This window comes from Bos indicus x Bos taurus, chromosome 23 (genome assembly GCF_003369695.1).
Source record: "Bos indicus x Bos taurus breed Angus x Brahman F1 hybrid chromosome 23, Bos_hybrid_MaternalHap_v2.0, whole genome shotgun sequence".
Taxonomy (NCBI): domain Eukaryota; kingdom Metazoa; phylum Chordata; class Mammalia; order Artiodactyla; family Bovidae; genus Bos; species Bos indicus x Bos taurus.
In genome coordinates, this window is record NC_040098.1 from 32638648 (window position 1) to 32655336 (window position 16689).

At 44.4% G+C, this 16689-nt stretch overlaps 1 protein-coding gene across 4 annotated transcripts; it reads right to left on the reverse strand.

Moving 5' to 3' along the window:
• Positions 1-515: 515 nt before the first annotated feature.
• BTN2A2 (butyrophilin subfamily 2 member A2) lies at positions 516-15641 on the reverse strand. 4 transcript variants are annotated; one of them, XM_027524679.1, is made up of 8 exons: positions 15151-15641; positions 14424-14551; positions 13290-13637; positions 10008-10289; positions 8510-8731; positions 8093-8113; positions 7967-7993; positions 516-5934 (listed from the first exon to the last, which is right to left on the reverse strand). In XM_027524679.1, the coding sequence occupies exons 2-8, from the start codon at positions 14512-14514 to the stop codon at positions 5318-5320; spliced, it is 1608 nt and encodes a 535-aa protein (XP_027380480.1). In that variant the 5' UTR covers positions 14515-14551; positions 15151-15641; the 3' UTR covers positions 516-5317. The 4 variants fall into 4 exon arrangements, with proteins under 4 accessions (XP_027380480.1, XP_027380481.1, XP_027380479.1 ...); XM_027524680.1 differs by having other exon boundaries at positions 8564-8731; positions 15011-15641; XM_027524678.1 differs by having other exon boundaries at positions 15011-15641.
• Between the last annotated feature and the right edge of the window lie 1048 nt (positions 15642-16689).

The following is a 16689-nucleotide window of genomic DNA, read 5'->3' on the forward strand; positions in this document are numbered from 1 at the left end:
CTCACGTCCATCGAGTCAGTGATGCCATCCAGCCATCTCATCCTCTGTCGTCCCCTTCTCCTCCTGACCCCAATCCCTCCCAGCATCAGAGTCTTTTCCAATGAGTCAACTCTTCGCATGAGGTGGCCAAAGTACTGGAGTTTCAGCTTTAGCATCATTCCTTCCAAAGAAATCCCAGGGCTGATCTCCTTCAGAATGGACTGGTTGGATTTCCCTGCAGTCCAAGGGACTCTCAAGAATCTTCTCCAACACCACAGTTCAAAAGCATCAATTCTTTGATGCTTAGCTTTCTTTATAGTCCAACTCTCACATCCATACATGACTACTGGAAAAACCATAGCCTTGACTAGACGGACCTTTGTTGGCAAAGTAATGTCTCTGCTTTTGAATATGCTGTCTAGGTTGGTCATAACTTTCCTTCCGAGGAGTAAGCATCTTTTAATTTCATGGCTGCAGTCACCATCTGCAGTGATTTTGGAGCCCCAAAAAATAAAGTCTGCCACTGTTTCCCCATCTATTTCCCATGAAGTGATGGGACCGGATGCCATGATCTTCGTTTTCTGAATGTTGAGCTTTAAGATATTCTATATGCCAAGGTGCTATGTTTTGGAATAGTGTGCCCAACACTAGCTTCTAGAGGCTACCCATTTCTCTAACATCAAGTTCATTAGTATAACATCTTCAAAGTTTTCTATTTTTCTCTTTTAAAAGGAAATTCTTTCTTTCTTTTTTTTTTGCCTCACCCTGCATGATCTTATTTTGCCCACCTCGAATTGAACTCATCCTCAGCAGTGAAAATGCAGAAACCTAACCACTGGGCCACCAGGGAATTACCAGAAATTGTTCTGTTACTTCCTTGTTTACAATAATAGTTTCCAATTATAGTTAAAAGAAAACACAAACTCCTTTTGCTACCTCAAGAGTCCACACTGCATTTGCTCTCCCTATTTCTCTGGCCTTTCCACACTTTTCCCTACCATCCTTTGGTGCTCTGATCTTTCTATTCTGGTAGTAGCCCAAATCCAACTGCACCCTAGTCCTTTCTCCTTGATATTGTTTTTCAAACTGTGTAGTGAGGAGTCTGGCCTTTGTCTAGTCTCCTGGGAAATAACCTAAACCCTTGGAATTTCCTGAGTATTAAGAGTGTTGTATTATTCCTGGTGAGCTCACTGGACTGAACCTGATAGTTTATTCTAATGAGATGGTGAGTCAGCAAAACAGAAAGTCCAATCATGTGCCAAGGGGATTGAGGATTTGAGCTTTTTGTGGTCAGCTTGACTCAGGAAGAGAGAGGGGCTGGAGAAGGAGTTCAATCACTATGTGGTCCGTGATTCGATCAGTCAAGGCTACATAATGAAAGCTCAGTAGAAAGTATGGCCATTGAAACTTGGGTGTGCTCCCTGGTTGACAGTACTCCATGCATGACACCTGTCTTGATTACTGTTATTTTTCATCAAAGCCTAGACAGTGGTTGGCTCATGGCCAACAGTCAATGATTGTTAGATGGATGTAAGAATAAGCTGCATGTGTGCTGATTCATAGTCCCAAGAGACTGCTTGGATTATAAATGTTAGCTTATTTACTGATAATTGTACATATACCTTATCTGTGTCAGATTACTTATGTCACTAATATCAAAGTCCTCTAAGCTTGATTATTAATAGTAACTGTAATTACCAGGTCTGGGATAATTATACACGTACCTTGCGTTTTATGGTATGAAAGGGTTGATTTAGAGCCAAGCATCAGGGAGACTGGGGAGAAAAAAGAATGATCCTGTGAACCAGCCTGGCAGCAATGTGCCTGGCTGTTTCCCGTCTAGCCTGTGTAAATAGTTATGTGATTAAGGAAAGCTCTCCATGAGTCCAGAGATACGTAAGTTTCACTTTCCCTTAAGGTGAGAAAACTTCCTATAATGGTAGAATGTGCCAGGAAGACCTAACTTCCAATCTCCCCACCACACCTCCCTCCTTGGCCCAGCCCACTCTCTCCAACATGGGGATCCAAGGGGAATAAGATTAACCACTGAAGAAACTATTACCCAATAATCACTGATGATAACTCCCAGTCCATCCGAGGTAAAAGACTAAAGTCCCTCTTTGATATGTATAATCGAGTCACTTTGCTGTATACCTGAAACTGTCACAACATTGTTAATCAGCTATTACTCCAATATTAATTTTTTTCAAAGTCTCTCTTTAATTAAACTAAGATGCCAAAAATCTGAAAAACTTCCACTACAAGGTCTTGATTCAGAATTCTTTGAAGTTGAACAGAAAATGTCAGGAGTCACCCGACATTTTGGGGTTGAATCCAAGCCACAGTCAGAGCCAAGAGGGCAGATGGGAGTCACAGACACTGTGGCTCTCAGCCCCTGAGGGTGCTGGGATCATTATAAGGGGCCCGACTCGTGATACTCAATGAAGGGGAAAAGTCCCTGGAGGCCATTCCCCTTTTCTCCATACTCTACTCCACCTCCCTCTCAGGCCCCAAATCCAGAAAGAAGGAAATTCTGGAAAATTTAATTCCCCATGCTGTTAAGAATTAGTAATCTGGGACCTCCCTGGTGGTCCAGTGGTTAGGACTCTGTGTTTTGCAACCTGTGCAGTGTGACCAAAAAAAAAAAAAAAGTAATCCTTTTAGGAAGAGGCAATAATAACACTCGGGTGACTCCAGACATTTTCTGTTCACTTGAGTTTTGGTTTTCCGTAAGATTCTGCTTCAGTTTGATTCTCAGCACTTTGCTATGAGGCCCCAGAGAGTCTGTCTTCTTTCTACTTGTTTGTCCCATTCTCAGTCTTTGCTCTGACAGTAGGGGGTTATGTCCTTTAACTAGTTAGTTTATTTCTGTTTTGGGGCTTGTAGGCACAAGATTCCTGCCGCTTGGGAATCTTTCTTAGTCCTCAAGTCTCAGAAGACCCATCACTTCCTCCAGGAAGCCCTCCTTAACTTTACCATCTAATTTTCTACTTAAGCTCCCACCCATTCTTCTCTATAATATCATCCTGTTTATTTCTTTCATGGCACAACAGACTGCACATGATCAATACATTAAAGGTGATAAATTTCTTGAGAATGAATGAATAAATAAATATATGAATGAAAGATTGAGTAAAGGAAGCTGGGAGCTGAGTTCTATGCTATTTTATACAGTGATTAGCAGAGCATTGGGTTCATGCTTAGTTTCAATAAATACTTAAAACATCTAAATTTTATGTTTAGAAGCTGCCTTAAAGATGAGACAATTTTTTTAAAAAGTAAGAATGAAAACTCTATTTTCCTTAAATAACAACAAAAATCACTTTAACTTGCTAGACCACACTATTTCACTGTGAAATGGGGATTAGTACATTTCTTATGAGAAAGCAAGGATACTGAATAAATAAAAGTGTTTTACAAACTATAATAAAAGATATGCAAACCCACGCAAAGTCTTATTTTATGGAATCCAAAACACTGAAAAGCTGTAATTTTTCTAAGATTAATACAGGCAGGTATTAGTAGCACTTATTTCCTAACTTACAGTCTGGTGCTTTTAGTTAAAACTGCTCAAATGTTATCATGTCAACAGCACCAAAAATAAAACACATGCACATTAATAAACCAGTTTTCCATCTCAACAAATCACCGAGTTCAATGTTTCAGATATTTTCTAGAACGTGTCCATCGTGACACCTTGTTTACTGTAGGAACTGCAGTAATACAATTTTGAACTTTTTAACTATCTTTTAAATTTTTCAGCCAAGTTTTACAATTGGATGGCCGAATTACATAAAGTCCAATACTACCATTTATGCCATAATTTTAAATGCCTGACTCAATTCCAGGAGCCTTTATCCTGCTTCTCAAAGGATGTTTCACAGATTTTTTTTTGAGGTGGGGGCATCTCTGTTACATTTTGAGTCTACAAAGTTAATATTGTTCCATAATAATAATAAGATATTATTTGTCATTTTTCCTCTCATTCTTTCAGTAGTGTAGATAATGCTTTCTAGAGCCTCCATGACCTGTGATTCCAGCATTGAATACAGAGGCAGATGGTGAGGATCTAGCTACCTTCTAGGATTCAGACATTAGATTTTCAAAAACATTAAAAAATACCACACTTCGCAATAAACTTTATTTTATATTGGAAACAACAGATAGTGATCATTCCTGAAACATGTTTTTCATATTAACCTATAATTGACTTGTTCCTTTTTTAATATGTTAATAAATACATTAAAAAATTTCTGTTTAATCTCTAATGCCACACATATTGATAGATATAACTCAAATGAGCAAAAGCACTTTTCTGTCCTCAATAATTTTTACGTGTCTAAATGCATCCTGAGGCCAAAAAGTTGGAAAGCACTGCTCTCCTCACTGAACCTGAACTTTGAGATCCACTTGGTCCAATGCTTATCTGCTCATCTGGGACCTTAAACCTTAGGCCACAACCAATAACAAAGTATTGACGCCTTGTTTATTGTAGGGATACCTGAGCCAGGCCAGGCCAGGCCCAGATGCATCCTTGTCCTTCATTCTCCTTCATCCTAGATCATCCTGAATCTAGGCCTGTGGAGCTTTATTGTGTGCTCTGGAAATCCTGGGGGTGGGGTAGAAATGGACCTTCTGTCTTACTTCCTCCATCTCTGACCTCCATTTCTGGCTCCCTGCCCTTCTTACATCTCAGTATGTCCCATTGTCCTTGCCCCAGATCCACAGTGAAAGTGCAAGTGCAAGTCTCTCAGTCGTGTCCGATTCTTTGTGACCCCATGGACTTTACAGTCCATGGAATTCTCCAGGCCAGAATACTGGAGTGGGGAGCCTTTCCCTTCTTCAGGGGATTTTCCCAACCCCAGGATCAAACCCAGGTCTCCCACATTGCGGGTAGATTCTTTACCAGCTGAGCCACAAGGGAAGCCAAAGAATACTGGAATGGGTAGCCTATCCCTTCTCCAGCAGATTGCAGGTGGATTTTTTTTTTACCAACTGAGCTATTAGGGAATCCCTAGATCCACAGTATCTGATGTCAATTCCAGTCTCGGGCTGAATGTGTCATCTGATGTTAAAGCAGCTGGTTCTCTGCCTGTCACTTTCTCACACTTACTTGTTGGTTGGGAGCCATGTGGCAGCACTTAGTGTTCCTGAGACTGGCCCCTGCCCCATGGTTACATGCAACAAGTTACTAAAGCAACAGCCTAATGAGGGAGACACACGCTCTGGGGCTTGAAGACATGTCCGGGGGAACTCCGGGGGAGATTCTCCTGTGACCAGAAGGAAGGAGGGTAGTATTCCTCCAGGCGGTGCTGTAGTAGAGGTGGCCTGGGTTTCCCTACCTGGCTCTGAGACCAAGGAATTGGTGGTTGTGGTGGGTCTCTGCCCTGTGAAGGACCAGGCCCCCCTCAGGCACTGTGACCCCCTGGGCCCCTCTAAAAGATGGACAGATACAGAGGGGGCTGTCATCGGACCCCAGCCTGAAGAAGGGCCTCAGGGGTCCAGAGAAGGGTGAACGGGGACATGTGTAGATGTGTGACCTGTCCTTCATGTTATAGAAGGACACATCTCCAGCTTCATAGTCCAGGAAGACGCCCACCCGGTGAAGGTGCTCTTTCAGGGGAAGAATCTTCTCTGGGGAGGAGAGGGCACGGTATTGGTTCTCAAACATATCCAGGGTCCAGAAGCCGTTCTGAGGAACCAGGAGGGCCTCCCCTTTCCTCTCAACGTTGTCTCTACAAACCCCCACAGCCCACACCATCACGTTTTTGACTTCCACCTCCCAGTAATGTCTCCCTAAGGAGTAGCTCTCCAGGCCCAGGACACAAGGCCGACAGTCGAATCTCTCCGGGTTGTCAGGCACGCTCTGCCTGGAAGGGCCCCTTCTCACACTTCTCCGGTCCTCTGACAGGAAGAGCTCAGGATGAGCAGTGTCTGGGTCCAGGACCACATCAGCTGCAGAGGAAATCTCAGGGTTAGGCCTGGGATCTCACAAGACTGTGAGATCCTGAGATCCTGAGACCAGGACCTGACTCCTGGTCCCCTGAGACATCCCAGAAAGCATGGGGAGAATCCCCTGGGTAACAGTCTTTTCCATGAAAGCCCCTTGATCCCAGATCCCAGGCATCACAGACAGAACTGAATTACTGAGTCTGCACTTCTCTCTCTTGAGTGGCAGGAACGCTGCCATGGGTAGAGGAGGACTGGGGCTCTAAGAAATACAGAAAGTTCAGCCAATGAGCTGAAATGAATGGCTCCACTTTCTCTCAAAGTTCTCAGATCTGTCAGCTTTTCTATTCAAGATATATGATCTCTGGGGCTCAAGTTAGAATAAAGTTTCCCACTTGGCTTAAACTAGCAAAGAGAATCCATCCTCTTCCCCTCCCCCAATTAAGCAAGTAAGGCTGATTTTTCCCTATACAGATAAGGGTGATAAAGGGTCCCTACACGGTCCTCTGTGTCCTACTGGTTTAACCCGCTGACAACTGATTTAAATGACTAACAAGAGCACCCTTCAGAAGCTAAAAAAGGAAGATAATCTCCCCCAAAGTCATCCTGCTGCCTGAGGGCAAAAGGTAGGGGAAACTATATCCATCCATTTTGCTTTAATAACATGGGTGTGATGACTACAGTTATGACCTGTCAGATATAAGAAATGTTTCAGACCCCTGACATTCTGCAGCTGTCTCTGCAGTTACTTTTTGGCAGTTACTATTAGTCAGTCTCCATCTAATACAAAACAACTGTGTTAAAATGATTTTTTTCTTTCTCCAAATTTATATGTCTAACGGTGATAATTTTGAAATTTGAAAGAGGAAACGTCTGAGTGCTGTGGGATCCAGCAAAGGCTGGATTCTTTGATGAGCAGAAGGTGACAAATCATAAAACTCAAAAGTGCTTACTAGGACCAGGTCATTGGACCCTGTACTTTCCCTCTTGCCCACATCCCCTCCCCTATACACAGAATATCAGTGCTCTCTTGGAGCAGGAAGGCATTTCTGGCCTCTACACACCCCTGAGCCAGGCCTGGGAACTTCATTGCCTCTCCCACACACGGCTCTTCCACTGTGTAGTCTATATACCATCTCCCACGTTAAAGACAGCTAAGCCAGTATTGTCTTCTTTCAAATTAATCAGGACTCAAAGAACAACGGCTACTAAAATGTAACTTTTGGGGGGCTCTACTATGTGTGGTTTCTTGGGTTTTGGCAGCTTGAGTGTTTATGCTTCTTTGGTGGCTCAGACAGTAAAGAATCTGCCCGCAACGCGGGAGACCTGGGTTCGATCTCTGGGTTGGGAAGATCCCTTAGAGAAGGAAATGGCAACCCCCTCCAGTATTCTTGCCTGGAAAATTCCACGGACAGAGGAGCCTGGCGGGCTATGCCCATGGGATCGCAAAGAGCCAGACACAACTGAGTGACTTCCCTCACTCACTATGTATGGTAGACCTTTGGTGATCATGGATGCTGCTGCTGCTGCTAAGTTCCTTCAGTCGTGTCCGACTCTGTGCAACCCCATAGACAGCAGCCCACTAGGCTCCCCTGTCCCTGGACTTCTCCAGGCAAGAATACTGGAGTGGGTTGCCATTTCCTTCTCCAGTGCATGAAAGTGAAAAGTGAAAGTGAAGTTGCTCAGTCGTGTCTGACTCATAGCAACCCCATGGACTGTAGCCCACCAGGCTCCTCTGTCCATGGGATTGTCCAGGCAAGGGTACTGGAGTGGAGTGCCATTGCCTTCTCCGGATCATGGGTGAAGTTATTCTAAAAAAGAAAGAATGGTCAGGAGTAAATTATAGAATTCGTTAAGACCTGTGGAGTGTCTCTGACAGCAGAGGTAGAATCCAGCACTGGGTGGGATCCTGCTAGTGCACTAAGCCAGGCTCCTGCTTCCCCAGCCAGCCTTGGGCCCCCTTGCTCCTCTAATGTGTCGTGTTGGCTGCCTGGTGGGGAGAAAGCTCAGGATCTCAGGGAATGTTAGAGACGCTCACCCGCATGTAAGAGGTTTCTTCTCCATCCTGCAATGGGACAGGCAGAGAGATGAGCTTCATGAGATAATGGCTAAGAGAGCAGAATACAAATCATGCAGGGAATAGTTTAGGAAATGTTAAACTTACGCAATTCTTCTTGAAGTTGCTCTGAAAAGGAAATAGAAACGAATGTCTTTAAGAGAAGAACTAAGAAAGTCTGAGTTTGTCTTAAATAATGAAAAGTTGATCTTTTCTGTGAATACCACCACCCTCCTCCCACACTGCCTAGGGAACTGTCAAGATACCAGAAATGATATATGATCAGGTGGCTAGATACTATCAGTACTTATTTAGATTTGCTTTTGTCCAACAAGATAGGGCTACATGTAGCCAGGTGAATGGATGCAGCATTTGCAGAGTGGAAGAAAGTCAGGTCTGAGGGATTCATTACTAGGATGTGCGAGTTCCAAGCCCTTGGTGCTGCTTTTATTCATGCCCTCTCTGTTTCCCAGGCTTTTAGCTGGCCGAGTTGTGTGACAGTGAACTGTCCTCCTACTCTTTTACCTTTTGTTTGGCATTCTTTCTCTTTTTCCACACGTTCTTTCCCCAGTTCCTTACGTGCAATTTCTTTCTCTTCATTTTCAGCCTCTTTTTGCATGGACAGAATCTTTTTTCCCAGATGGAGTTTCTTGATGAGATAGATGCTCCCAGCAATGAGGAGAAGCAGAGAGGGCAGGATGACCACCAGGGCCACCATCCAGGGAGATGTTCTGGGAATAAAGGATTCTGAAAAGGGAGCCCCAAAATCCTATTTAGTGAGAAAAAGGAGCTCCAGAATGAGAGCCCCTCAGGGCACAGATCTGAAGAGCTCTCTCAGGTCCCTGCTCCACCAGCTTCTCTCTGAGAAACCCCAGCTAGGGAAACAAACTTCGACTTTGCACTGGCTCACCCCACAGTGATTGCCAGGATTGGGGGCTCAGCAGACAAAAAAGCAAGTAACACGTTGAGTCACCATGGGTGGGACAAGGCTGACTAAAAGCTAACCAGCCATATAGAATCAGCACAGCCACTGTGTGATGTAAGCCACCATCCCTTCTTGCCTGGAACATTACAATACCCTCCTCCCTACTTCCGTCCATACCTTCTGCCCTTCTGCTGTCTGTCCTCAGCACAGCAGCCTAAGTGAGATCATGTTATTTCTTTGTTCAAAACCTTACAATGTTTCCTATCTTATTGAGATTAAAAGCCAAAGTTCATTTGTGGCCTACACTGCCCCATACAATCCAGACCTATGGCCTCTCTGGATTCGTCTTCTCCAACTCTCCCTGGCCTCAATTCATTCCAATCATATCTGCATCTTAAGGGGTCTTTGAAAACTGCCACATAAACTGCCTCAGGAGTTTAAATATAATATTTTTCTACAATACTTATCACTATCTGATACAGTCCACAGTTTAATTACTTCACTCCTTGTTTTAATTAATGATTTCACTTATTGTCCTCTGCTGTTCTAGAATGTGAGACCCACGAGGGCAGGCATCTTCTTGTATTTTGTTCACTGATTTATCTTCGATTTCGAGAACAGTACCTTGAGCATATGAGATACTTGTTTAGTACTTCTTTAATGCATTTATGAATGTCTATAGACAGACTTTCTTGAACACTGTCCCTTGGGAAATATCATGGGGAGGAAGGGAGGGCTTCAGCAGACAACACCCACCCACACCACCGTCCATTGTTTTAGGACTGTTCTAAATGTTTGCAAATTGCTGCAGGATAAGGACCATGATCAAACAACTATCAGATTTACCCTTAAGGAGGCTTTCTACCCCTGTGTTTTGAGACAATTTGATTTTCCTCTTATGACAAGGAGAGGCCTCAGCTCAGCTGTAGCTTCCAGCTCTTCAGGGCTCAGGATCCTTCTACCCTATGGCCCTACCTCCCCATCCTCCTGCTGGGCTCCAATCTGTCTGCTGAGCAACCGGCCTCCATGAATTGAGCCTCCAGGAAGAAAAAAAAGAAAGAAAGAAAGAAATGAGCCTCCAGAGAGCAGGGAACTAACCTGGAATGAAAATCACAGTTTCCTTCTCCTGGTCGAGCAGGGTGTTGATGACAGAGCAGGACATGTTCCTCACTGAATGGTCCCTGATGATCACAGCCATGGTGACCAGGAAGAGCCCATCTGCACTCACAGTGTAAGCCTCTTCCAGGGGGGGCATGGTCTCACCATGAGGGCCCCTCCACACAGCGTGGGGCTTTGGGTACCACCCTGCAGATGTACACTCCAGCCTGATACCTCCATCCTCGGGGCTCTTCATTTCAATAACGGGTTTAGAGCCCAGGCCTGGGGAGAGAGACCAGGGCTCTGTAACAGAGGTAATGGTGTCTTAGCAAAAGTGTATTAGGAAAGCAGCTCTTGGTGATGAAGAGGCAAGAAAGCAAGAGGCTGGTGTCCAGAAAAAACTATTAGCACATTCCATGCACTCTCTTCTGTGAAGGGAGAAAGAGGGAGGGATGGAAGAAGGAAGGAAGAAGACAGTAAGGAGAAAAGGAAGGAAGAAAACCTTGATTTTGGAGAATACCAGGAGGCCAACATGTTGAAAAAAAAAAAGTGAGATCTCTAAGAGGGGAAATGCTTACATTGCACTCTTCTTTGGGCTCTCCCTACGGACTCCATCACAGGAGCAAGCATCTATCTGCCTCCTAATAAATGTTTGTTGACTGATTCATTCAGCTAGAGATTTTAATTTTCTCACTTCTGGATGGGTGTGTCCACTCTGATCAGAAACAAACAGGTCTAGGCTTTCACTTTCTGCCCTGAGAGGACTTCTCAGCAGCTCTGGTTTCTTGAAGTTTTAAGTTCAACATAATAAGGACAGAAACCTGCCAGGCTGGCAGAATTTTAAGAAACTTTTTGACTTAAAGGCACTGTCTCCCTTCTCCTGGTTTAGGGCTTCTCATCACCACAGCTATCTGATAATCAAAAGGACGTGTTGGTTTTTAGAATTGACAGAGCTAGCGTGCAAAGCCAGGCTTTACACCCCAATTCAGAGATATTTACCTTCCACAAATTATACCAAAGACAAAATTAAACCTCACTTAAGTCTTACTGATTCTTCCTCAATTTGATCTTTTCAAGATGGAAAATAAAAAAAAACAACTAGTTGCGGATTGAAAGGCTGGCATGGAAACTCTGAAGTGGGATAAGATTCAAAAGACCTCAACAACTTGGGAAGAAATCCTACAAAACATTTCAGGGGGATTCAGTAAAGGCAAGTATGAGACAACAGATCGAAGGACAAAACCAGCCAGCCAATTAACCAAACCAAAAAAACAGTAAAACAAACAAAAAATTGTCCAACGACTCAATTCAGAGTGGGATAGGCCAGGCCAGGTTCATGTTTACCATAATTTGCCAAGCTCTCTTTCCCTCTGCCAAGGTGAACCATAAAGTTCCAGGCAGGTCTATATGAAGTAGAGCCCCACCAGACTCATGAAGGATATACTTCATGTGTCAGAAATAGATTTTTGTTGATTTAACCTACTAGGATTTGAGGGCTGCTTAGACCAGAGCATAAGCTCAACAATCCTGACTAAAGCATATGTCAAAGATAATTAAAAGCATGGACTGGTAAGAGGCTCATGGGAAAAGATGAAAAATAAAATAGATCTCAGGCTTAGAATAGAGATAGCTCAGGTATGATGTGATGATCACTTACAGCTTTACGGAGCAGATTCATTTATTCCGTCGATAATATTTACTGAGCATCTGTTATGCTTCAGGTTCAGTTCTAAAGATGTGAATACAGCAAGAACAAAAGAGAAAACAACCCTTTATGAAAACTACATTTTAGTGGAAGAGACACAGTAATCTGGATAAATAAGTAAAATGCATACTCTGTAAGATGGTGATATGTCCCAAGGAAAAAAGCAGGGAAGGGAGAGGAAGTGAAAAGCGTCAAGAATGGTGTTTGATCCTCACAGTCATGGAAAATAACTTACTAGAAAGGAAAAAATAGATTGAAGTCACATGTGAAAAACTTCTCTTTGGACTTAATGAAAAAGGTGTGGAGCATCCTATATGATCGGTGAGAGTGTATATTGGTACAAACACTTTGCAAAACAAATGTGTAGTATCTATTAAGGATGAAGATAAATATTTCTCATTATATTTTTAATATTAAATATTTAATATTCTCAAAATATTTAAATGTTTTCTCATTATTTCTCATTTTACTCCTAGGAACCTGTCTCAGCTGGGCATTTTGAGAAACGGCATGTTATGGATTGAACTGTGTCCCTGCAAAATTTTTATGCTGCATCCCTAATCTCCAGTCCCTTAGAACGTGACTGTATTTGGAGACAGGGCTTTTAAAGATGTAATTAAGTCAATGTGAGGCTGTTAGGGTGGGCCCTGATCCAATCTGCTGGAGCCCTTATAAAAAGAGATTAGGACACACAGAGATACAAGAAATGCACACCCATAGAGCAAAGGCCACATTAGGACCCAGATGGAAGACCAGGGTAGCCACCTGCAGGCCAAGGAGAGAGGCTGCAGGAGAAACCAAACCTGCTGACAGCTTGATCTTGGATTTAACAACCTCCAGAACTATGAGCAAACACATTTCTGTTATTTAAGCCGCAGAGTCCGTGGCCTTTTGTCATGGCAGCCCTAGCAAACTGACACTGTCAGTAGAAGGCAGCATCCTATCTGTTGATATGAGGAGTGGTTGTAGCTCATAATAATTCAGTAATCTGTACATTAATGTTCTACTAGTTTTTCTGCACGAGTACTCTGTTTAATGGGCCTTCCCAGGTGGTTCAGTGATAAAGAATCTATCTGCAATTCAGGAGACGCAGGTTTGATCCCTGGGTTGGGACGGTTCCCTGGAGAAGGAAATCACAACCCACTCCAGTATCCTTGCCTTGGAAATCCCATGGACAGAGAAGCCTGGCAGGATACAGTTCATGGGGTCACAAGGAGTTGGACACAACACAGGGACTAAGCAACAACAAATTCTATTTAACAATAAAAATGTCTAATTCTAAAACATGTTACTGAGAAATATGCTTAGAGATTTCTCAGAAGTAGGCATAAGGATAATCTGTAGGGACTAAGCATTCGCCCCTGCTCAAGATGACAGTTGTGTGTGTCTCAAGAGCTGATACCCACAGTAGCAGAGCAAACCCATTGAGTCCTTGAGGAGGGAAAAGCCACCCTCCCTGTTTACTGGGAATTCTAGGCACAAACTCCCCTGATCTGCAGGGGGCCTGGAGTGAAGAGAAAAACTTTCCCCAAGAGTCAGGCTGTGAAAAAGCAACTTCACAAAACGAAAGCACGCACCTGTCACTGTTAGGTGCATGATGGCCTCATCGTAAGATCTGCCTTCTTGAAAATAACAGCAGTAGATGCCGTTTTCGTGGGCGGTGACGTTGTGTATGATCAGCCCCACGCTCCCCTCGCTGATGGCTTCGCTCACAAAAGTTGTTCTTCCCCGGTATTGCTCCATCTGCTCGTCTGTTCTCTCCCTCCTGCCCTTGTACACGAACACCGCAGGGGAAAACTGCGTCCGGAACCATCGCACCTCCATATCCTCAGCGTTTTTCTCAGGTGACAGGTGGCAGCGTAACGTGGCGTCTTCTCCCACCACGGCCAGGATTGGATAAGCTGGTCCCAGGACAGTAAACTGGACTGTTACACAAAGCGGTAGACTCAGACAAGGGCACCAGCCATCAACTCTCTGAGACAGCAAAGGAACTGGGTGTTCCAGGGGACAGACATGTTCTCTCTAAGGCCATAGGGGCTTCCTGGGCTGAGGATTCTGGGGGCGAAGGGATATGGCTGGTCGGTAGTAAAAAACAAAACAAAACAAAAAACACCTAGTAGGGGTGTCTAGCGGGGGTACTAATGCTTCATGAACAACACATTGAGAAGCCTACGCTGATCACCCCTCATGAACCCTGAGCTCACAGAGGTTTTCTTCTGTTTCCCAAACCAGTACAGTGCCTGCGGTATAGGATATAAACTGTAGCTGTCCAGTGTGATCACCACTAGCTAGTCCCGATTGGCATGTGCTGTAATGTAAAAGACACACAATTTTGAAAATTTAGAATAAATTTCATAATTTACATTATGTTCATATTTTACATTAATTAAAATTTTAAATAATAATACTTTGGTTATTTGAAGTTAAAATGTTTTATGAAAGTTTGTTTCATCGGTTGGTTTCCTTTTCCTTTTTAACATGTAGCTACTAAGGATTTTTAAGTTACATATACAGCTTGGCTTTCTGGCTCTCACTGGATTGCTACTGGAGTGCGGCCTAGGATCCATCTGATGACTGTGATCCATATGATGACTGTGTGCAGAATGAAAGGGTGAGTGAGCACAACTGCAGCCCTTCTTTACCCTTTGCAGAGTTAAGTGTTGATTTTCCTTTCTGAGAAGTTGATAGGAGTTAGTGGCGTACACCCCTACCTGACATCGGTGCAAACGAGCTGAGGAGCTGGAAGAAGAGAAGGAAGCCTGGCAGGGAAAAATACAGAGAAGCAACTGGCTCCATAAGCATCCAAGAGGAGTCACCCGGAGAGGCACCGACGGGAGACCTAGAGAGACGTGGAGAATCAGCCAAGGAGACTTGGCACCATAGTTCTGATCTAGGTCATACTTTCCTGTAACCCGTGTTGGTATCATCAGCGCCCCAGCTTCTCTCTTGGGCCGCCCCCTTCGACTCCCGGTTTAAGTATTTCCCGATAGATTGATCCTTTAAACACTGCATGGAATGTCAACAATACAGCGATCTGGAAGGCAGTTTTCCCCTCTCCTCGGCTCACTTTTCTAGCCAGAGTTGAGTTTCTTCAGACGCCACTTGATACTCTTCCAAACCCTCCCTCCCTTTTCTCCCAGCGATTCAGGCTAGACGCCAAGATAAGTCCACCCTCGCCCCCGGAAGCCTCCCTTCCCCGGGTCCTCGCTTCTCCCCTTATTGGGTTTTGTTCCTCCCATCTACCGCCTCCCACCCTTTGCCTCACCCCGAGCGGTCGCGCATCCCCTCCCCTTCTTACCTTCTAGAATGAACGTCTGCGTTTTCTTTTCTCCTCCCTCCGCTCAAATAATGATTTTCTGGCTGTCCCTCTTCCCCCTAAACCCGCCCAGGGGCATATTCACCACCCTTCGGGAAGGGGAGAAAAAAACTGTTCTTCACCTCTTGTTAGTGGCGGCGTGGGGCTTGCGGGCCCCGGGGCCCGGTCCACCTGGTGATCACAAAGTCACAATATTTTCAATGAATGATTCAGAGCCGGCTGTGGGTCAGCCAGCCAATGGCATCCCTGAGCTTGCTTTCTCACTAGTTACTGGGCAGAACACACAGAAACAGTACAGGAATTGAAATCTTACAGCTGTGCAGAGCCTTTTAATAATTTCTTTTTCTTTTTTTCAGAAGCGTGATACTTTTTTCTTTTGAAGCCTTGATTCTTCCCCAAGGATTTTGGTGTTGCTTGTAATCACCAGGAGAGCCCTCCCCATTTATGTGTGTATGTATGTGTGTGTGTTTAGTGGTTGGGGTGTGGGCAGGTGATGATGTCAGCATAGCACATCTCAATTTCACATATTTCTTAGTGCTGGATTGGAGAAAGCAATGGCACCCCACTCCAGTACTCTTGCCTGGAAAATCCCATGGATGGAGGAGCCTGGTGGGCTGCAGTCCATGGGGTCGCTAAGAGTCGGACAGGACTGAGCAACTTCACTTTCACTTTTTCACTTTCATGCATTGGAGAAGGAAATGGCAATCCACTCCAGTTTTCTTGCCTGGAGAATCCCAGGGGCAGGAGAGCCTGCTGGGCTGACGTCTATGGGGTCACGCAGAGTTGGACACGACTGAAGTGACTTAACAGCAGTGCTGGATAGATGGGATGGAGCCCCGTTGCCACATGACAACCAACTGATTAATGTACCCTTTATGTCATTTTTCTTTTAGTTGGCTTTCTCTTCTTATTTATTTTCAAACTTGCAGTTTCTTGGGATTACATCTCAAACAGACAACCTGACACAAAATCCTTGACTCAGAGTCAGCTTTTGGGGAACCGATGGTGACTGCAGCCATGAAATTAAAAGACACTTACTCCTTGGAAGGAAAGTTATGTTCAACCTAGATAGCATATTCAAAAGCGGAGACATTACTTTGCCAACAAAGGTATGTCTAGTCGAGGCTATGGTTTTTCCTGTGGTCATGTATGGATGTAAGAGTTGAAATGTGAAGAAGGCTGAGCGCTGAAGAATTGATGCTTTTGAACTGTGGTGTTGGAGAAGACTCTTGAGAGTCCCTTGGACTGCAAGGAGATCCAACCAATCCATTCTGAAGGAGATCAGCCCTGGGTGTTCTTTGGAAGGAATGATGCTAAAGCTGAAACTCCAGTACTTTGGCCACCTCATGCGAAGAGTTGACTCACTGGAAAAGACTCTGATGCTGGGAGGGATTGGGGTCAGGACGAGAAGGGGATGACAGAGGATGATATGGCTGGATGGCATCACTGACTCGATGGACGTGAGTCTGAGTGAACTCTGGGAGTTGGTGATGGACAGGGAGGCCTGGCGTGCTGCGATTCATGGGGTCACAAAGAGTCGGACACAACTGAGTGACTGAACTGAACTGACCTAAGAGATGAGATCAGTAGAAATTTCACCAGATATCATCAACAGGGAAAATCATCTTTTCTGCAAAGGGATACTTGCATATATACCTGAG

What these genes read in the sequence shown, in the direction of transcription:
- BTN2A2 (XM_027524679.1), bottom strand. Translation starts at nt 14,514, where the DNA reads ATGCTTATGGAGCCAGTTGCTTCTCTGTATTTTTCCCTGCCAGGCTTC. An exon ending in GCAACTTCAAGAAGAATTGC is followed by an intron (nt 7,994 to 8,092) that starts GTAAGTTTAACA and finishes GTCCCATTGCAG; the next exon opens with GATGGAGAAGAAACCTCTTA. An exon ending in AAGAAACCTCTTACATGCGG is followed by an intron (nt 5,935 to 7,966) that starts GTGAGCGTCTCT and finishes TTTCCTCTGCAG; the next exon opens with CTGATGTGGTCCTGGACCCA.